Source organism: Gobio gobio (assembly GCF_949357685.1).
Source record: "Gobio gobio genome assembly, chromosome: 9".
Classification (NCBI taxonomy): Eukaryota; Metazoa; Chordata; class Actinopteri; order Cypriniformes; family Gobionidae; genus Gobio; species Gobio gobio.
This window is the reverse complement of record NC_137115.1, coordinates 55,082,734-55,105,635: the sequence shown is the minus strand read 5'-3', so window position 1 is coordinate 55,105,635 and position 22,902 is coordinate 55,082,734. Positions and strand designations below refer to the sequence as shown.

The 22,902-nt window shown below is 39.9% G+C and overlaps 1 protein-coding gene across 5 annotated transcripts in view; it reads right to left on the bottom strand.

The window, feature by feature from the left end:
- The window catches only part of pepd (peptidase D), a 161,275-nt gene that overhangs the window by 68,506 nt on the left and 69,867 nt on the right, over nt 1-22,902 (bottom strand). For all 5 annotated transcript variants that reach the window (XM_079825836.1, XM_079825839.1, XM_079825840.1 and 2 more), the window contains exon 9: nt 15,805-15,851. In XM_079825836.1, coding sequence (XP_079681962.1) covers nt 15,805-15,851 — 47 coding nt within the window. The remainder of the gene's footprint in view (nt 1-15,804; nt 15,852-22,902) is intronic.

The following is a 22,902-nucleotide window of genomic DNA, read 5'->3' as shown; positions in this document are numbered from 1 at the left end:
GAACTATCCCTTTAACGGACACGCAGCGGCCTGAAGACCGAAAGTGCACATGAAGTGCGTCATTTGGGACAGGGCCTATATTAGTGTTAGACCGATATATCGGGCCGATATTTGCAGTTTTTACGTGTATCGGCATCAGCCGATACAAGGCTGCTGCGTTCGCCGATATTTTTTCCCCTGCATTATTTACAGACAGGCGTCCACAGGGCAGCTCTCACCGTCTTCAAACTCTCTCGCTCTCCCTCGCGCATATTAATCAAAATCAATTGAGAATTGACACGATGGTAAAAGGTCGAAAGACTGAAGTTTCACGTGGAGCATTGGGAGATTTTCTCCTGAATTACCGCTGGTGTTGCTCTACAAGAGATTAAGTTCAGTGCACCTACACTCGAAAACATGCTGGGTTAAAAATAACCCAAGTTGGGTTGAAAATGGACTAACCCAGCAATTGGGTTGTATTAACCCAGCAATTGGGTTGTATTAACCCAGCAATTGGGTGGTTTTAAGCAAACATTTAACCCAACCGCTGGGTCAAAACAACCCAATTGCTGGGTTAGTCCATATTCAACCCAACTTGGGTTATTTTTAACCCAGCATTTTTTAGAGTGTAACCATTAAATGACTAGGTTGTAAATAGTTTTAAAATGAAGTATAGTACAGTCAGTGTGCACTTTATTATGCTGCTTGCTTGTTGATACTGTGTGCAATAGTGTAATTATTTTATTTATGCTTCAATATTTATTTTCAGAATTTATTTTCACCACTGAACTCTTTTTTTTATTGTTCTACCACACCTGTTTTTACTATTTGTTAAATATAGTTTTTTTTAGTTCAATAAATGTTCCTTTTTTATAATGTAAATTTTAAATTGTTATCATCATGATCATTGTGTCATTTTTATGATGTAAATTGAGAGAGCAAAAGCAGTATCGGCTCCAAATATCGGCTCAAGAAAATCGGCAGCCCGTATCGGTCATCGGCTAAGGCTGATGAAAAAAAAATCGGTATCGGCACTAAAAAATCCATATCGGTCGATCCCTAGCCTATATACCAGGCTTTAGTCTGTCAGTAACGCTCTTGTTTAGTTCCTGTCTCTATAAAGCCCCGCCTTCTGAAAAGCACACTGTGCTCTGATTGGTCAAGTGTGTTTGGGAAATGTCCCGCCCCTCACCATAACCAGCAGTTTCAACACACGATTATCTAACTCAACCAGGCCCCGCCCCTTTATTCTGCGTATTAATAATTATAATGAGGAATAATGACGTGTTGTTCCCGGAGGAAAACTCAAGACTACAATGGAGGCGTTTCAGGAGCTCAGAAACACTGATATAGAGAAAACTGGAGCTCAAACAACAACATTACACAATAGAACAGATGTATGGTCGCTCTCTCTTAAAGCAACATACACACACACACACACACGTAGCGACTGTGAATCCGCAGATCCTTCAAGCATGAAAAGCCTGACCGATGCTAAGTGTTTGCAAACCTCTGTTTCGCCACATTGACTGCACTCCGCGTGAACTTTGAGGAAGATGGACTTTTCTCACCCGCTGTCATCAGCGAGCTTTCAGTTCTTCATGGTTTCAAACCTCATGACACGGCAAACACATCATCGCCTCGACGTGAAGACAGATGCTTTAGAAAACCTCCGCTTCATTTCTTTCACCTTAGAATATCTTCATCATCTGCTGCCCGGGGACAAGGCTAAGTTTGAGCTTTTACCACGTTCATTATTTGCTCTTGAAAATGTCCGCAGGATACGAGAACAAAACAAAAAAAACCCAGTCCTCAAGGAACAAAAGCAAACTTTATAACAACACATGAAGTTAAGAGAGACATTCGTCAGCCTGTGGCTATGAGAGGACGCAGGCATCATAAATCTGAGGAAGCAAGTCTTCTAGTTTCTGTTCCTAGCGCTCACGTTTCTGCTGCTTTAGTGCGACGTGACCGCATACAAATGCTGATGCGGAGTATAATCATCTCATTAAAGAATACAAATCAAAAAATCTGTCAATATTTCTGCACTTCCTTTCTTCTGTGCAATACAACAGATCATTCGATTCAGATATGGCATGTCAAGACATCATATCATAAACACACAAACTCGAAAGGTCTTCACGTCAACCTGTTAAAATAAAAATGTGGTTCATCTCCTGTTAGTGGGTGGGATATATTAGGCAGGAAGTGAACATTTTGTCCTCAGAGTTGAAAAATGGGCAAGCGTAAGGATTTGAGCGAGTTTGACAAGGGCCAGATTGTGACGGCTAGACGACCGCATTTTTCTCGGTGTACACAATACCTTCTTCAAGAAGGACTTGAAGCAAAAAGAGAGAAATGTATAGGAAAAAAAAGCTTTTTTATATAAAAATTACTCAATATAGTCGGACGAACAGCTTGTCGGGTGTGTGAACCCCCTTATAAGGGAGAGCTGAGAAAAAAGTTTTACAGAAATAAAGCCATAAAAGGCTTAAAATGAGTGAAATCTGTAGCATAACCCAGCGAAAAGTGAGGAAATATGCTCAGTAACATATGTAGAAAAGATTTTTAGAGAAAATACATTTATTTAAGCGATAGATCAAGTTTTTCTCCACAACTGAGTGCATAACAAACCATGGTTTTACTTTTGCTTCTCTAACCGTGGTATTTGTGGTAAAACTGTAGTTATATAAATGGTATTCAATTAGCCAAAAAACCATGGTTACTACATTTTTACTACAATAAAACCATGGTTAATTTTCGTTAGGGAAACTTCAAATCTGCCTCCATTTTGTTATCAACGCCCAACTTCCAATGATCCAATCAATTCCCGAAGGACGAAATCAAGCCTCGCCCTACATTTTTTCTAAATTCAGAAGCCGTTTCACACGGATATACGTCACAATATTCCAAATTCCCCAGATCTCAATCCAATCGAGCATCTGTGGGATGAGCTGAACAAACAAGTCCTCGCAACTTACAGGACTTAAAGGATCTGCTGCTAACATCTCCAGATACCACAGCACACCTTCAGGGGTCTAGAGGAGTCCACACATCGATGGGTCAGGGACCAACACAATATATATATATATAATGTGATTCTGTGAATATATTCATGTGAATATATCAATATTTCTCCAAAATATGCACAGGTTTGGACTAAAGCACTGATGGATGTTAGTAATAACAAACACACAAACCTAGCCTGGATGCCAGCCGAACTTAGCCCCGCCCACAACATTTGAGAAATGATGATGGTGTTGGTCAGTACTCTGTGTATCCTTAAATTCTTTTTTTACAACACCGGCAAACATCGTTTACACTCATCTTTTTCTTCAAACTTATTCCAGCGTGCACACAGGGTTGCCAAGTTTTTACAACAAAACCCGGCTAATTGCTACTCAAAACTAGCCAAAAACAAGCCCAATATATTTCCAGGGGGGTTCTCCAGGAAAAAAAGGCATTTGGGGGTAAAATATGTGTTATTTTGGCAGGGCTGGCAGCTAAAATTCGCATTCCTGGGTCTGTATATCACATAATTGACCTATCGGTAAGCCCCGCCCCCCTTAGTTACTGTTGCTAACTCGGACAAACAAACAGAGTTACTATATCTTACAATGACAGCTCAGTGTGAAAACCCTATCCTGAGATGTTTTTGGACACAGATTGTAGCGTATACCCCGTCTGAATGATGGACAAACTTTACTGATGGTTTATCAAGTTTGTCCTTTTTCACTCCAAAAAATCATCGTAAGAGCTGAACAAACAAAGCATAAGAAATGCGCATTAACGTCTCATTCACAAACTCTCCGTTGCATTACCATTAACATACACAGCAAATTACACAAAAACACTCATAAAACTAACAGTAAACAAACATATACACAGACCGTATGAGTTTTCGGGGGTGCAGTTAATAACTGGGAAACTTTGTATCTGCAAAACAACTCCGATAAACTCTTCCTTTCACAACCGTAGACTATAATGCCCATCAAAATATGAGTCCTCCTTAGGACAGATAATGTAGACCTTAAACATATCTAAAATTAAATTAATTTACCTATAACCAGTTTAATATGGAGAGGCACTGAAATGTTGACCATCGTGTTTTTGACCTACAGTGTTAACGTTACATGACGTGAGAACAGTTAGTTATTTCGGTTTGTATGTTAGCAGGGACTTTAATCGTAAGAGTTTGACAAACAGAAAATCCTCTCAGGATCCCTGGAGTCAGTGTTACAGTTCCTCAGGCACGACATTTGAGCATTTTTGTAGCATAAACACCATCAAACTGATGAGAGCTTCGGGTTTTCCAATGTTTCTCTAATGCGCTGAACCCTAAAGATGTCCGAGTTCCGGTCCCAGCGCAACTGATACTCAACTGCTATTGGCTCATCTGCGTCCGAGGGGAGGGGCTTACCGATAGGTCAATTGGGGTCGCTTCAACCCGTGGACATGGCAGCACAGGTCAGTTGAGTTCTGTTGACATTTGACAACTAACGTTATGCGTCGCTGCGTTGCTCTGATTGGTTGTAGGTCTGTCCAATTGAGGTCTTTCCTGGTTTGGTTGAAACACGCCCCATAATCACAGCCCAGCGGAGCAGAATCAGACTCATATTCTGACTAGAATTGAGTATGACGACGTCAGGCTAACACAAACCCCTGCGAATTAACATGTAAAGGAAATATCAATAACTATTGATTTTGAATGTTGATTTTGCACTCCTGGCAGACGTTACTGTCACCGCAACCATTAAATAGTGGTCAAACATCAAAACTAGAGTCGTAAATCGTTCTGATGATACACATTTTGTCCGGATTAAATAAGTCACGTGTGATCCGATGGAGCTTTGAACACCGATGTGGACAATGGAGTCAAAACCAATGAGATTCAGCGCTTTAAGACGGAGGAAATCGATTGATTGTGATGCTCTCACGTTTCTCATGTTTTCAGTAAACTCGTGTTCTCCAAACGTCCTCTACACACCAATGACATCATCAGCACGGCTGCATTTCATTACCGAACCATCACACACACACACACACACACACACACACACACACACACACACACACACACACACACACACACACACACACACACACACACACACACACACACACACACACACACACACACGCGCGATTCAAAGGAGTTAAAAATGAGTTTCCAGCATTGTGCATCGCGAGAGGCTCCTCAGCTGCGCTCGATCCTGCTGCTAAACTCAATTTAAATCGATTCCGAGTCTGAAATCCTGGATGGTTCTTCCCACGGGATGCAGCCGCCACTAATGCACACTCAGGCTGATGTTCCGTGTTTTGATCCGGCCGTCTCCAGCCTCAGCTCTGAGATGTGAGGTGGGCCACACAGCAAACTAACAAACAACACACACTGAACACCAGGACGTGTTACATCCTAAAGAGAGATTTAATTCGATTAGTTGTGCTTGCTGACTGTGGCCATGGCCAGCACCGCCCTCAGTGTCCTCAGAAAATCTACAGTTCATCGAATATTCTCACTCTATATTGTTTCTACATGTACTCCTTAGTCAGGAAGTGATCCAATGCTGTTAATTACGGTGGCCCAGTAGTGCACAACACAACAAGCCACACACAACAAGCCACAACACAACACAATTAAGCCACAACAACAAAATTAAGCCACAACACAACAAATTAAGCACAACACAACCAAATTAAGACACAACACAACAAATCAAGCCACAACACAACAAATCAAGCCACAACACAACCAAATTAAGCCACAACACAACCAAATTAAGCACAACACAACAAATCAAGCCACAACACAACAAAATTAAGCCACAACACAACAAAATTAAGCCACAACAACCAAATTAAGACACACCACAACAAATCAAGCCACAACACAACAAAATTAAGACACAACACAACCAAATTAAGACACACCACAACAAATCAAGCCACAACACAACAAAATTAAGACACACCACAACAAATCAAGCCACAACACAACAAAATTAAGACACAACACAACCAAATTAAGACACACCACAACAAATCAAGCCACAACACAACAAAATTAAGCACAACACAACAAATTAAGCACAACACAACAAATCAAGCCACAACACAACAAAATTAAGCCACAACAACAAAATGAAGACACAACACAACAAAATGAAGACACAACACAACAAAATTTAGCCACAACACAACAAAATTAAGCCACAACAACAAAATTAAGACACAACACAACAAAATTAAGACACACCACAACAAATCAAGCCACAACACAACAAAATTAAGCCACAACAACAAAATTAAGCCACAACACAACAAATTAAGCACAACACAACCAAATTAAGACACACCACAACAAATCAAGCCACAACACAACCAAATTAAGCACAACACAACAAATCAAGCCACAACACAACAAAATTAAGCCACAACACAACAAAATTAAGCCACAACAACCAAATTAAGACACACCACAACAAATCAAGCCACAACACAACAAAATTAAGACACAACACAACCAAATTAAGACACACCACAACAAATCAAGCCACAACACAACAAAATTAAGCACAACACAACAAATCAAGCCACAACAACAACAAAATTAAGCCACAACACAACAAATCAAGCCACAACACAACAAAATTAAGACACAACACAACAAAACAAAATTAAGCACAACACAACAAATCAAGCCACAACACAACAAAATTAAGCCACAACAACAAAATTAAGCCACAACACAACAAATCAAGCCACAACACAACAAAATTAAGACACAACACAACAAAACAAAATTAAGCACAACACAACAAATCAAGCCACAACACAACAAAATTAAGCCACAACAACAAAATTAAGCCACAACACAACAAATCAAGCCACAACACAACAAAATTAAGACACAACACAACAAAACAAAAATTAAGACACAACACAACAAATCAAGCCACAACACAACAAAATTAAGCCACAACAACAAAATTAAGCCACAACACAACAAATCAAGCCACAACACAACAAAATTAAGACACAACACAACAAAATCAAGACACAACACAACAAAATGAAGCCACAACTCAACAAAACAAAACAAAATTAAGCCACAACACAACGAAATTAACTTATGTTTGCTTTTTAAATTTCATTGTGTTGTGCACTTCTGGGCCACCGTAGTTAATATCAACTAAAACAGATCTTTTCATTTCTAAAAGGCATTTTTTGTGGCATATTTCAGTGCCGTTCCCACGAGGGGCCTCAGCTGCTTCATTTAATAAGTAATTATAAATGTAATGAAGCAAAAATGAGCGTTTATGCTGTGATGCATGATCAAATGTGATGCATGAAAAAAAAAGGTTGCATCTGAAATCACATACTACGCTACTATATAGTAGGGCAAAAAACAGTGTGTGACAGAAGCAGCATGTCTGAATTCACAGCACTCATTAAAGAGCAGGCAGAAAGTCCCAGGATGACCGACTTCTCCCGGCGAGACTCTGAAGTGTGCATACGATGGGAGAGATTTGTGAATGATAGTGAAGCGATGCAACTCAACCTAGCTCACACGACAACATACTATATAGAACTTACTTTTGAACATCCCTACTGAAGAGAGTATACAATTTCGGACACAGCCAGCGTCTATGTGCTGTGTTTATATGTTAAATGCATGCACGTGTTAGAGATGTGTTTGGGTCATTCTGACTGCTTGACAGAAACAAATAAAGTAACTTCCTTAACCAACCGGACAGCAAGTGACCACCTACAATGCCACTGTAACCAATCACAGCATTAGTTAAAGCTTGCAGCGATGAAAGTTAATTTAGTTTAGTAACAACCTTTTTTCACTGACGAAAACGAGACGATAACTAAATAAAAACTAGAGTTGGACAGAGGTGGACAAAGTACACAACTCCATTACTCGAGTGAAAGTAAAAGTACTACTGGTCAAATATTACTCTGTTACAAGTGAAAGTTGTTAAAAACTTTTTTTACTTAAGTAGAAGTACAGAAGTACTTGCTTTTAAAAGTACTTAAGTATCAAAAGTAAATTTCCTTTTTTATGTCAATGCATTATTTTATTATTGTTGCATTGTTGTATGAATGCACGCATGGTGGTTTAAGCGAGTCAGTGATGCTCCAAACGACCACCTTGAACTAATTTAAATACTTAAAAGTTACAAAGCTTTTTACAAAGCTGCTGTCACTTTAAGGCAGAATGCACAAATCCTATACACTGATACACATCCGATATTCCCCAACTGTTTACGTTCACTTAAGACATAATCAACTTTATTTACGTGAATACTTTCCAAAATGAAAATTGACATTGTGTGTATTGGTCTGTTTAAGTGAGAAAAAAAACACAAAAGAAAGCTCTATTCAGTTCTCGTGCTCTGGCATCTCAGAGGCACAAAAAAACAGACTGAACTGAGCTCTTTCATCATGCTTTTTCAGATTCATCCATACGTCTATGCTTATCTTTCTCCCAGACATTTACATTTTGCAAAAAAAAAAAAAAAACTTTTAAAGAAGAAAAAAAATGCATCCACTGACTTGCAAAGCTGCTACAGAAACGACTTCTGACTTCGAGGGCCTTGATAGAAATGTAGTGGAGTAAAAAGTACGATATTTGTCTTTCAAATGTAGTGAAATTAAAGTAAAAGTTTCCCTAAAAAAATAATACTTCAGTAAAGATACTCAAAAAGTGTATTTAAGTACAGTACTCAAGTAAATGTACTTCGTTACTGTCCACCTCTGGTGTTGAATGACAAAAACTATAACGGAAATCAACTGTCATTTTCGTCAACAAATAAAAACGAGACGAAAATGTTAGTGAGGGACGATTAGGGAAGAGATGGGGTCAGAACTGATGTCCTGTAACAGATGAGCACATTTGAGCTGAACTGATCTAACCGCTGGAAAACACACACTACAGGCTCATCCCCAATCCAGCTCCAGAGCGGCTCAATCAATCAATAACACACATTTATGCCAGGCAAGTGTTTATGAACTAATGCTGATAAATAATGACAATGTTTACTTTACGATGTTTATATAGTCATATGTTTTAGACGGTTGTAACAATGCATATTTGATCTCCTGAACTTTAATGAGCTCCTGCAACTGCAATAGAGGCGCAGACATTTCAAAATAAGAGTCCCGGTGTGTATTTCCAGCCTTTTTATAATTAAAAGCAGGGCTCTGAACCGGTTCAAGGAATGAAAACGAAAACCGTAAACGAACGAAATTTTAAGAGGAACAAAAACGAAAACGAAATCAAAATCAATTTGAATCGTTCTGAACAGAAACGTTAATTTGAAATGACCATTAACCGGTTAATAACGTTATTTTATCGTTCTCTTTAACCCTCAGAGCCCGACGGCATCGCCCACGACGTCACACGGCACCTCCGATAAATATCTATATTATTTCATGAAACTTTTATCGATTTTCTTACCGTTTTTTTCAGCAGAAAGCTAACGAGCTAGCCATCACTGGGGTGTCTTTGGTGTCTTTGTAGCCTTTACAGAAGGTTTTCTATCCAGCCTGGAACATGTGCATCTTTTTGGAGTTGTTCAGCAATAAATCAAAACGCTTACATCCAAGATTTATCCACTTGATGTCCATAATTTATAAATTTTCCGTCATTTTTGCCGCTAGCGCGATGCTAGCTGCCATTTTGGATGAGGGTTTGACCAATGACAGGCTGATCCGTCATCCACGTTGGTGTGCGTCATTACGCATGAACCACAGCTCTGTTATTGTGGAGAGAGAGACGCACGGCTAGTGTTGAGGAGAGAGAGAGAGAGAGAGACGCGCTGCAGTTTTGTGGAGAAAGTTTGAGGAAAAAGTTTGAGGAGAAAGTTTGAGGAGAAAGTTTGAGGAGAAGTTCCTGATAGGAACTGTTTTGAGGCTTGGCACCAGTAAATATCCAAAATCCAAAGAGGCCAAAAGCGCCTGGACTTTTTTTGGAAAAATGTAAATAGTTTTGGTTCTGTATAAGTTATCATGTTTACTCCTGAGTTCCAGGACTCCAAAGACTTGAACAAACTGTTTTCCAGAGGAAATATACTTAGCTTTTATTTATTTGTGTGTGTTTTCAATAAATATTTGAGTGATTCAATTTCCGTTTTATGTTTTCATTTGTCTTTATGGTCTTTATGGAACTTATTTTACATTCAGGTGACATCAATGCAACACAAATATACTGACAGTGCAACTTGCCTTGAAAAAAAAGAGGTGTGTCAATTGTCTGTGCACAACAGGGTTGATGTTTTACAAGCTTTTTTAGTAAATAACACCAGGCGGAAAATTAATTGTAAAAATACCCTTAGGTCTTAAAGGGTTAATATTTTAATTTGGCAGTGACCAATCATGAATAGAGTAGCTACAGCATGTGGCGTTGACGGATCAAGCGTGAGTGAAATGCCCGCGCACCATCATCTATGAATCTACCGGTAACGCAAGTCAGTAAAGAGCGCGCATTTACATGCCTCAAGTACATTTCTTTTATACAAGTTTATACAGGGTTTTCAAATGTTATTTAATACATTAATTTTTTTTTCCTCAAAATATCTTTTGAACTGTTTTGTCTCAGTGTAGTTGCACTTGAGAAACTTATTTGCAAACTTTTATGAAACAAGTCCAAAAGTCACTCGTGCTCATCCCTAGTGAGTGTGTGTACATCTGACCGCTGCTGTACTGATGTGAGCCGCTGCCTGCTGTGACCTTGCCTGCGGGTTTGTCCCGTTATGCCACACACACACACACACACACACACACACACGCACCTGTTCGCCACAATCTCTCTCATTATGTCCAGTCATCAGCGAGTCACTGGCCCCTAATGGCCTAATGCGACCGCATGACACATAACAGAGCTCAAAGCATCTCTCACATTAAAAACCCTCACGATCCCTGCAGGAAACTGACATTCACAGCGAAAAAAGGAAAGTTCGGAGGAAATTGGACAGAAATTGGCTTCTCCTGAGAGATGAATGCAGAGGTGTGGAGTGATGTTACGAGAGAAGGTCACTTCCCAGCATGCACCTGGGCGGCCAGAGCTGAAAGGGAAGATGTCATTAGAGGAAGTAGATCATGCATCACAATCTCTGAAGGTCTGGACAAAGCCACTGCTGCACGGACACAACAAGTGGAGGGAGTCGCTCTTATCTCACAGCTCTCCAGCAGAAGATACTGAGAGAAAATCCCTGTAAAAAAGCTGCAGCTTATCAGAGCTTTTGTTTGGAGAGGAGAGAACGGGTCGCTGGTGTTATCAGACACAAAACACTATCACGGCGAGAAGATCAGCAGCTCACACAGATAACAGCAAACCGCAGTGAGGCGGAGACGGAAGCTCAACTACGGAGTATTTCTGTGCCAAATACACTCCTTCGGGATTACAACAAGTTTCGTGAAGTATGGTCCTGTATGACGTCAAAGTGTATGGGCACTTCTCCCGGATGAGCGAGCACGAGCACACACACACACACACACACACACACACACACACACACACACACACACACACACACACACACACACACACACACACACACACACACACACACACACACACACACACACACACACACACACACACACACACACACACACACACACACACACACTAAGTCACTAAAGAAGTGTGTGTGTGTGTGTGTGTGTGTGTGTGTGTGTGTGTGTGTGTGTGTGTGTGTGAGAGAGAGAAAGACCACCTTGTTCAGCTTCACAAGCTCAGCTTAACCCAGCGTTAAGGGAACAGTGGATACAGTTTGTGTCCGGAGTTCTGCAAGTGTGTGTGAGTGTGTGTATGTGTGTGTGTGTGTTTGTTCCCGCCGGTCATGAGTGGAAACCGCAGGCGGTGAGTGAAACTGCATCAAATGTGTGTGTTTTGTTGGCAATCGGTGTGTAAGCGCATTTAATGTGAACAACACCAACGTATAGTGTGTGTGTGTGTGTGTCTGTGTTTGTTCCCAGTCATAAGTGGAAACCGCAGGCGGTGAGTGAAACTGCATCAAATGTGTGTGTTTTGTTGGCAATTGGTGTGTAAGTGCATATAATGTGAACAACACCAACGTATAGAGAATCGAGAGTTATCCAGGGAGTGTGTGTGTGGTGTGTGTGTGTGTGTGTGTGTGTGTGTTTGTTCCCAGTCATAAGTGGAAACCGCAGGCGGTGAGTGAAACTGCATCAAATGTGTGTGTTTTGTTGGCAATCGACGTGTAAGCGCATTTAATGTGAACAACACCAACGTATAGTGTGTGTGTGTGTGTGTGTGTGTGTGTGTGTGTGTGTGTGTGTGTGTGTGTGTGTGTGTGTGTGTGTGTTTGTTCCCGCCGGTCATGAGTGGAAACCGCAGGCGGTGAGTGAAACTGCATCAAATGTGTGTGTTTTGTTGGCAATCGGTGCGTAAGCGCATTTAATGTGAACAACACCAACGTATAGTGTGTGTGTGTGTGTGTGTGTGTGTGTGTGTTTGTTCCCGCCGGTCATGAGTGGACACCGCAGGCAGTGAGTGAAACTGCATCAAATGTGTGTGTTTTGTTGGCAATCGACGTGTAAGCGCATTTAATGTGAACAACACCAACATATAGTGTGTGTGTGTGTGTGTGTGTGTGTTTGTTCCCGGTCATGAGTGGAAACCGCAGGCGGTGAGTGAAACTGCATCAAATGTGTGTGTTTTGTTGGCAATCGACGTGTAAGCGCATTTAATGTGAACAACACCAACATATAGTGTGTGTGTGTGTGTGTGTGTGTGTGTGTGTGTGTGTGTGTGTTTGTTCCCGGTCATGAGTGGAAACCGCAGGCGGTGAGTGAAACTGCATCGAATGTGTGTGTTTTGTTGGCAATTGGTGTGTAAGTGCATATAATGTGAACAACAGCAACTTATAGTGTGTGTGTGTGTGTGTGTGTGTGTGTGTTTGTTCCCGGTCATGAGTGGAAACTGCAGGCGGTGAGTGAAACTGCATCATACGTGTGTGTTTTGTTGGCAATCGGCGTGTAAGTGCATATAATGTGAACAACACCAACTTAAAGTGTGTGTGTGTGTGTGTGTGTGTGTGTGTGTGTGTGTGTGTGTGTGTGTGTGTGTGTGTGTGTGTGTGTGTGTGTGTGTGTGTGTGTGTGTGTGTGTGTGTGTGTGTGTGTTTGATCCTGGTCATGAGTGGAAACCACAGGTGGTGAGTGAAACTTCATCAAACGTGTGTGTTTTGTTGGCAATCGGTGTGTAAGTGCATATAATGTGAACAACACCAACGTATAGTGAATCGAGAGTTATCCAGGGAGTGTGTGTGTGTGTGTGTGTTTGTTCCCAGTCATGAGTGGAAACCGCAGGCGGTGGGTGAAACTGATCAAATGTGTGTTTTGTTGGCAATCGGTGTGTAAGTGTATATAATGTGAACAACACCAAACGTATAGTGAAACATATAGAGAGCTATCCAGGGAGTGTAGGTGTGTGTGTGTGTGTGTGTCTTTAGCTCCGCCCACTACTCGGCTGTTTTCTGAAAGAATGGGTTCAGTGTTTCTGTCTTTTATAAATCTGATAAACTAAAGACTCTTGTGAGATATGAAGGATCAACACGACTCTATCGATACTCAAGATCAACACGAGACTGGCGGAAACTGTGTGTGTGTGTGTTATGACCCTTAAAAATATTTTTTTCATAATCTCTTGGAATATCTGAAACTCATGTTTTTTCCTTTTCCATCGGTCATTATTAGCAGAACACATTTTCTACACATGGTTGATTAGTCAATAACTCAAGAAGGTCCAGACTTGATTCTAACTTGCACTTGGCCTTATGCAAAAGTCACATAGCTCTTGTAAATGTTTATCTATAGCATTTGTTATACAATAATGATATAACTGAGAGCATTGATGGCTCCTCATTACCCTGTTTGGGCCACTGTTAACGGTTTTCTCGCTCTTTTTTTTATCTGTGGCATGTGTTATGAAAAATAGCATCTCACACATTTAGAAACTATAGCTAAACTATAAATCTTTAGTGAAAAATCCATTCCCCTAACAGATTATATTATAAATTCTACACGTTAGGTCAAAGTTTACCACAATAAATACAACAGAACGAGATCAATTCTAGTCATGAAAGATGGGGTAATGTTTTCCCCTCTTTTCATCAGTCTTTAGCGTTTTACCACATTCTGAATAGATTTCAAATGGGTTGCGCATTTTATCATTAACGGCTCGTGCGAATCTTATCACACTTTTGCCACTGGTGAACGAGTCTACGGTGATTTGTGCACTTCTCATGCAAAGTTAAACAATCGGGCTTCAGTCACAGCAATATTGCACAGATAATTGATCCAAACGCACAATGTATACAATTAATTAGTAGCCAAATTCTGTGTTTCTAGCCAAATTCTGTGTTTCGTGTGGGAGAGTACCGGCCCACTTCGAGCACTTCTTTTGATCAATTTACTGTGTCATTGATGAATAAAAGTATTAACATTATTTAAAAAAACAAAACAAATCTTACCGCCCCACTGACGTTTATCAATTTTTGCAATCAGAACAGCATTTATTAACATAAACTTATATGACAATTAGGACTGTCAAGCGATTACAATTTTTAATCTAATTAATTACACGATATGAACATCAAATTTGGCTAAGAAATTTCTCCCAAAAGATCATTTAAAGCCATTATTGTGTAAGAATCAAATAGACACTAGCTTCACAAAGACATTTTTAGGTTAACTTTAATGTTTGTTTTTATTAATATGGAAATTATTTTTAATGAAATTACACTCTAAATAAGAAACTAAAACTGCCAGTAGGTGGCGGTCAATGTCTAAAGGAGTTACTAGTTTCTTTATTTAGAGTTTAATTCATTGAGTCATTCATTCATTTGATTTGTTGAGTGAAGTAAATGGTTCTCTTTATGGTCCATTGAATCATTGGTTCACCCGATTTGTTATAACCGATAGATTCGATAACCAGCAGTTTCAACACACGACTATCTAACTCAACCAGGCCCCGCCCCTTTATTCTGCGTATGGATTATTATAATGAGGAATAATGACGTGTTGGTTCCAGGAAGAAAACTCAAGACTACAATGGAGGCGTTTCAGGAGCTCAGAAACACTGATAGAGAGAAAACTGGAGCTCAAACAACGCGTTTATTGAGGATGATGTGTCGATTAAACAATTATTAAATAGGAATAATCGAAATATCGGAGTCATCACGCCGGAGACGGGTTTACTGAGTGAGTTGTTTATCACAGTGAGTTGTTGCCATGCATCATATTCTTCATCAATCAACTGTATGAGATGTAGGATGACCCAAGTAGGTCTGGGGCGGGGCAAGTGCGTTAATAATTTTAACGCATTATTTTGTACTGTAAATAACTAATCCAATAAACACGTTAAATCGGCATGCCCTAATGACAATATGTAAAACAGATCAACAGCAGCAATAAAATCCTCTCTTCCCAGTCTTCTGAAAAGCACACTGTGCTTTGATTGGTCGGCTGGAGCAGTGTGTTGTGATTGGTCAAGCCCCTCACCATAACAGTTTCAACACATGACTAACTAACTCAACCAGGCCCCGCCCCTTTATTCTGCATATAATGAGGAATAATGACGTGCTGGTTCCCGGAGGAAAACTCAAGACTACAATGGAGGCGTTTCAGGAGCTCAGAAACACTGATATAGAGAAGAACTGGAGCTCAAACAACACTAAAACTCCCTCACAAAAACTGTGTTGTGAACAGGGTCTTCTTTCAGGAAAGAGGCTTTAATCAGGCCATCGGAGACACCGTCAGCTCAATCAATCAAACACAATCAATACTCACCTCTCCATCTCATACTCTTTCAGGCCCGGCTTCACGCGCTTCATCACCTGCAAGGAAACACACACTCAAATCAGATAAGAGCGCTTTACACCATCTCCGTCATCACACTGAGGGATTCCCTTTCCCCTCTCCAGATACAGCCTAATAATCTCAACAAACTCTCGCCAGCAGTCGGAGAGCCACAGAACGACTCGGAAAATGACCAGCAATTGCCTTCGAATTACAGAACGACTCATCCATTTGATGAGATAACAGTCATTTGCAGCGCGGCTGAGAGAAATGAGGGAGCGTGTGTGTCGAGGGCAGATTAGAGGGGCTGTTTGATGATTGCAGGTTAGGAAGCTTTTATTTTAATCGAGAGTCTGAGTCACAGCACTGAAGGATCCCCGGGAGACTGCGGAGATCAGGTCGTTTCAAATAATGGTATTGTGTTGGGTGACAGAGGTAATGTGATACTTGTACGAATAAAGAATAAGGCAAATAAAAGAATACTCTTCAGCTAGGATGCGTCCAATTGATCAAAAGTGACAGTAAAGTCATTTATAATGTTACAAAAGAATCCCTTTCGAATAATCGCTGTTCTTGTGAACTTTCTATTCATCAAAGAATCATGGATTACACAAAAATGTGAAGCAGCAAAACTATTAATATTCATCATAAATGTTTCTTGAGCATCATATCCTCATATGAGAATGATTTCTGAAGGATCATGTGGCACTGAAGACTGGAGTAATGATGATAAATTCAGCTTTGATCACAAATAAATTACACTTTACTGTATATATATATTTTACCCCCAAATGCCTTTTTTTTCCTGGAGAACCCCCCCGGAAATATATTGGGCTTGTTTTTGGCTAGTTTTGAGTAGCAATTAGCCGGGTTTTGTTGTAAAAACTTGGCAACCCTGTCTGCACGCTGGAATAAGTGACGTTAGAAGAAAAAGATGAGTGTAAACGATGTTTGCCGGTGTTGTAAAAAAAGAATTTAAGGAAACACAGAGTACTGACCAACACCATCATCATTTCTGAGAGAAATAGTAAAGGTGAAGCATATACGAACAAGTTCTCCGTTTAGGATTAGAACAAATTTAACCCAAGCGGCTTTGATGACGTGGATGATGACGTTAATGTTGATCATCTGTCCATCATCGTCTAAAACCCGCCCTGATGATTTCATTGGTCCGAACAGTTTGTGTTCAGGCATAATTACTCCTCTACGGATCAAGTCCAGACCAAACTGCCCGAGCTCAAATGTTGTGGGCGGGGCTAAATTCAGCTGGCATCCAGGCTAGTTAAACACATGCAAATGATAAACGTTCGCTCTATGATGGTTAAACTTTGCAATGAATCCACTAGTGATGCCACAATTCTCAATATAATATTGAACCGTTCGGTACGGCATTCACGGTTCAATACGCGCTTGTGAATTGCGTGAAATCGGTTTTGCATTTAATTAATTAAATTCTACAAATTCTATCATTTGCCTCCATCCCAATACTGAACAACGCAACATACATTCACATCACAGGTTAGTGGTAGAGTTATCCTCACAGAACACTAGAGTTATTCACAATCACCAAAGTTCATTATTTGCATGCGTTTTAAATTCTTGCCGGTTAAACTTTTCATTCGTGTGCTTATGCACGGTTTTAACATGCACTTTTCCGAGCGCGCGCACTAAACGCCTGTCAAACACGTGATTACTGGACTAAGTAGTCGTCTTACTGCGCTAATACTGTCAAATACACACAAGGTTAACATAAACACAGTCGGTTATGTCTAAAGTGAAAGTAAAATTTGCGTGTGTCTGTATATTAGATGCGAGCAGGTCTTTAATTGACAGCAGCGCAGCCTATAGTGAACACGCTGTCCTTAAAGGGACAGTTCACCTCTAAAATGATGTCATTATTTACTCACTGTAATATTTGTTCCAAACCTGTATTCATTTCTCGATGACAGAATTTTCATTTTTGAATTAACTATCCCTTTAATGTTAATACAACAACAAAAGACAAAGAAAATCACTCTCTGCTCTTGACTGAAAAACTAATACAGTAGCTTTAATAAGAATCAATGTATATTTTATTGTGAAGTCTATGTATTGTTTTATTTTTACCTTTATTCATTCAATTTCATACTTAAATGATGCTGTACAGCTCTGAGCTGCCAGTGTAAATCTTATATATAATATATATATATATATATATATATATATTAGGGCTGTCAAAAGATTAATCGCGATTAATCGCATCCAAAATAAAAGTTTGTGTTTACATAATATATGTGTGTGTACTCTGTTAATTATTATTTATATATAAATACACACACATTCATGTATATATTTAAGAAATATTTGCATGTATATACATTTATATAATCTATAATATATATAAATATAAATGTTTTATATATAAAAATAAGATTTTTTTCTTAAATATATACATGCTTGTGTGTGTATTTATATATAAATAATAATTAACAGAGTACACACACATATATTATGTAAACACAAAATTTTATTTTGGATGCGATTAATCGCGATTAATCTTTTGACAGCCCAAATAAATAAATAAGTAAGTAAGTAAGTAAGTAAGTAAGTAAGTAAGTAAGTAAGTAAGTAAGTAAGTAAGTAAGTAAGTAAGTAAGTATATATATATCTTATACAATACACTAGGAATGTGTACAAGGTTTTTTTTAAAGTAAAGTTTTAAGTATAAGTTTTTTCAATTCTTTTAAGTTCTTTTAAGAAATAGTCTTTTTTCTCCTTAACCTCTTGCTGTTCCTGTCACATAAGAATAGAATAGCAAAAAATGATGTGACAAGCCATCAGAACCGAACCGAGAACCGTGGTTAAAAACCGAGGTATGTATTGAACCGTCGACTAACTGTATTGTTGCATCCCTAGAATCCACAAAATCACATGCGTTCCGAACGGGAACCGACCAACTACGATCCGTATACATGACATCGCACATCCTGTGAATATCGCATATCGATGTTACAACAATCCATCATGCAGCACTAGTTTTACTGTATCATTCTGAGAAAAGGCCGAGCGAGGAGGAGCAACAAATGTCCACTCGACTCGGCTCACGGTCTCCTGAGAAAGATCACCCGGCCGGGAGCGCTGGGAGTTTGGGAATGAGCGGGATCGAGCGGCGATGAGTGGCTCAGGTGTCGAGCGCTGGGTTTTAATGACGTCCCGCGAGAGGGGCGAAGCGGAGAGACTCGGTCACGGTAACTTCTCATTTGTCCCTATATATCCCTGTGCTGAATATAAATGACTCATTAAGAATATAAAAAGGTCCAGTGTGTTCTGATGCATCTTCGGTCGGATGCAAAACACATTAGGAGGGTTAAACGCAGAAAACGGAGCACAAGGTCAGAGTTTCTACAAGTGAAAAGAAACCCAAGGGAATACATACAGTAAACTAATTCAGAGCTGAGAGCAGAAATACAACTGAATTATTCTAGACAATACATAAAAACAAAATTAAATCTGGCAGCGAGCAGCACTATTCAGATGGGATTCGTTTTCTGGATGACTCTAAATGAGTTACAGAATCTAATGTAACGCGTGCCTGTAGTTCAAAGAGAAAAGGGTTTGATTACAAGGCATAAACCAATAAAATATATCATCATGAATGCAAAGCAAGTTGCTTTTTGGTTAAATCACCTCAATCCCAAGTTAGCAATGGGACCAAATTGGCAACAGTCAGCATCCGGAAGCAAAAACTCCGTAGGGAAACTCTCCATAGGGAAATGTATTTTTAACAACAACTTATAAACCTTTAAAGACAGCCTTACTGGGAGCTATGAGGTTGTTAAGCGATGGTATCGGATTCTGTTGAAGCCGCCAGCCTGCATTATTTCCGTTTCGTTTTAAAATAACCGTGATTAATCGCAAGTGAAAAACTACTTTACCCATGATGCTGTACGGAACATTCCACCAATCAGAGAGTAGAAAAATTTAGCTCCGCCCACTCCCATGAAACGATGTAATCGAGTCATAGCTGGTTGGTTTGTTTCATGGCTAATAATGCTTTACTTTAATGAAGACTTTTTTAAAGCACTATGGGAAAAATGTATGGAAAAAATACTTCCAGAACCAGCGCCACAAAATAGGCACCAATGCTGACATGTTCAAATCTGAAGGGTTTGAAATTAAAGGGTTAGTTCACCCAAAAATGAAAATTCTGTCATTAATTACTTCCCCTCATGTCGTTCGACACCCGTCAGACCTCCGTTCATCTTCGGAACACAAATGAAGAAATTTTTGTGTAAATCTGATGCTCTGAAAGGCCTCCATTGGCTCAATGCACTTTACACTCTCAAGACCCTTAAAAGACACTAAAGACTAAAGTTACAAAGTCCATCTCACTACAGTGGTTCTACAATAACTTTATGGAGTGACGAGAATAGTTTTTGTGTGCAAAAAAAAACTAAATAACACTGATTCATAACGCTTCGAAGCGATTTCAAGGCCTCATGAAGCTTCGAAGCGTTATGAATCAGTGAGTCGATTCATGATTCGGAACGCGTGTCAAACCGCCAAACTGCTGAAATTTGGCGATTCAAACTGCTGATTCGACTCACTGATTCATAATGCTTCGAAGCTTCATGATGCCGTGTTTTGAAATCGTCATCACTATATAAGTCGTTATTTAGGGTTTTTTTGCGCACAAAAACTATTCTCGCCGATTCATAAAGTTATTGTAGAGCCACTGTAGTGAGATGGACTTTGTAACGACGTCTTTAGTGTCTTTTAAGGGTCTTGAGAGTGTAAAGTGCATTGTGTCAATGGAGGCCTTTCAGAGCATCAGATTTACACTAAAATATCTTCATTTGTGTCTGAAGATGAACGGAGGTCTGACGGGTGTCGAACCACATGAGGGTAAGTAATTAATGACAGAATTTTCATTTTTGGGTGAACTAACCCTTTAAAGCACGTCTGCATGAAACATTTACTATGTTGACATTAAACTAGTCTTTTCTTAATAGAGTTAATGAAACTGCACTATATGTGTGGGATACATACAATACATGAAAGTCCCGTTCTCCTGGCAACCGCCAAACCCAGACTCGTCCATGGGATTGCCAGAGAGAAGCGTGATTGGTCACTCAGAGAACACGTCTCACTGCTCTAGAGTCCAGTGGCGGCGCGCTTTACCCCACTGCATCCCACGCTTTGCATTGCACTTGGTGATGTAAGGCTTGGATGAGCGGCTCGGCCATGGAAACCCATTCCATGAAGCTCTACACACTGATCGTGAGCTCATCTGAAGGACACAGAAGTTTGGAGGTCTGGAGCTCTTGACTCTGAGGAAAGTTTGCCACTTCTGTGACCCTCAGCATGCGCTGACCCCGCTCTGTGAAGAGTTGCTGTTGTTCCCAATCACTTCCACTTTGTTATAACACCACTAACAGTTGAGCGTGGAATATTTAGTATAATATTTGGACTTGAGACCACGCTTGAGTTCTCTGAGCTCCTGAGAGCGGCCCATTCTCTCACTGATGTGTGTAGAAGCGTCTGCTTGATTTACACACCTGTGGCCATTGAGTGATTGAACACCTGAACTCAGTGATTTGGAGGCGTGTCCCAATACTTTTGGCAATACAACCATTCCATTTCATGCATCTCTAACTGATACAGAATATCAAGACGTTAGTTTCTCTTTATGCATTTGGCATTTTGCCTTCAGAGCAACTTACAGTGCATTAAATGTGAAAATCGAACCATTAACTCTGGCATTATTAGCAGCATACCCTACACACCAATAAACACGCTTGAAATCACATCTACATATAGTGCATTATTCATAGGTTCAAAGGTCAAATTAATGTTGTCTGCTCTTGTCACACTCAATAAAACAGTAAAAGCCCCTGGACTGGAGCTGAACTCTTAATCTCCTCTTTCGCCTCGGCTCTCCTTCGCCACAAAGACAAAATCAGCATTTAGTCGGTCATTTACATTTCAAACTAGCAAAACTTGCTGCTGTAAGCATCACTGACAGACCGCTGCACATCCAGAGGACGCTCACGTAATCCATCAAGAACAGGCCGCGTTTCATCTCCCAACACAGTCATATTTTCTTAAAGAACCTGGAGCCTATTTTAAGGCCCATTAAGATAATCAAAAGTAAAATAATGTCCATTTTTGAGTGAAATATGTAATTCGGTCGAGGCGCTGGAGAGAGAAATCATCCAGAATCTGTGCACCAAACTGAGAAAGAACACGTTCATTTTTCAGACAACCTCTAAAATGTTAATTAACACGATATGTTAATGAAGACGAAACTGAAGGCTTGATTCAGTGGGACTCAAGATTCTTATTTCACTTAAAGTGCCCCGATTATGCTACTTTAAAGGTTCATAATTTGGTTTCTGAGGATTCCTACTAGAGGTTTATATTCATACAAGGATCACACCATGCACTGCAGCATCAGCTCTTTTCTCAAAGTGTCTGAAATGGTTCGATAAAGGATTCTGTCTCTCTAAACCCCGCCTTTCTAAGAGCCTACTCTACTCTGATTGGTCAGATGGTCCAGTCCGTGGCCCTACTCAGGTCTGTTACTTAAAGGGTTAGTTCACCCAAAAATGAAAATTCTGTCATTAATTCCTCACCCTCATGTCGTTGGACACCCGTCAGACCTCCGTTCATCTTCAGAACACAAATGAAGATATTTTAGTGTAAATCTGATGCTCTGAAAGGCCTCCATTGGCTCAATGCACTTTACACTCTCAAGACCCTTAAAAGGTACTAAAGACGTCGTTACAAAGTCTATCTCACTACAGTGGTTCTACAATAACTTTATGAATCGGCGAGAATAGTTTTTGTGCGCGAAAAAACCCTAAATAACGACTTACATAGTGATGACGATTTCAAAACACGGCCTCATGAAGCTTCGAAGCGTCGATTCAGCAGTTTGGTGGTTTGACACGCGATCCAAATCATGATTCGACTCACTGATTCATAACGCTCTGAACTGCTGAATCGACTCACTGATTCATAACGCTTCGAAGCTTCATGAGGCCGTGTTTTGAAATCGTCATCACTATTTAAGTCGTTATTTAGGGTTTCTGAAGATGAACGGAGGTC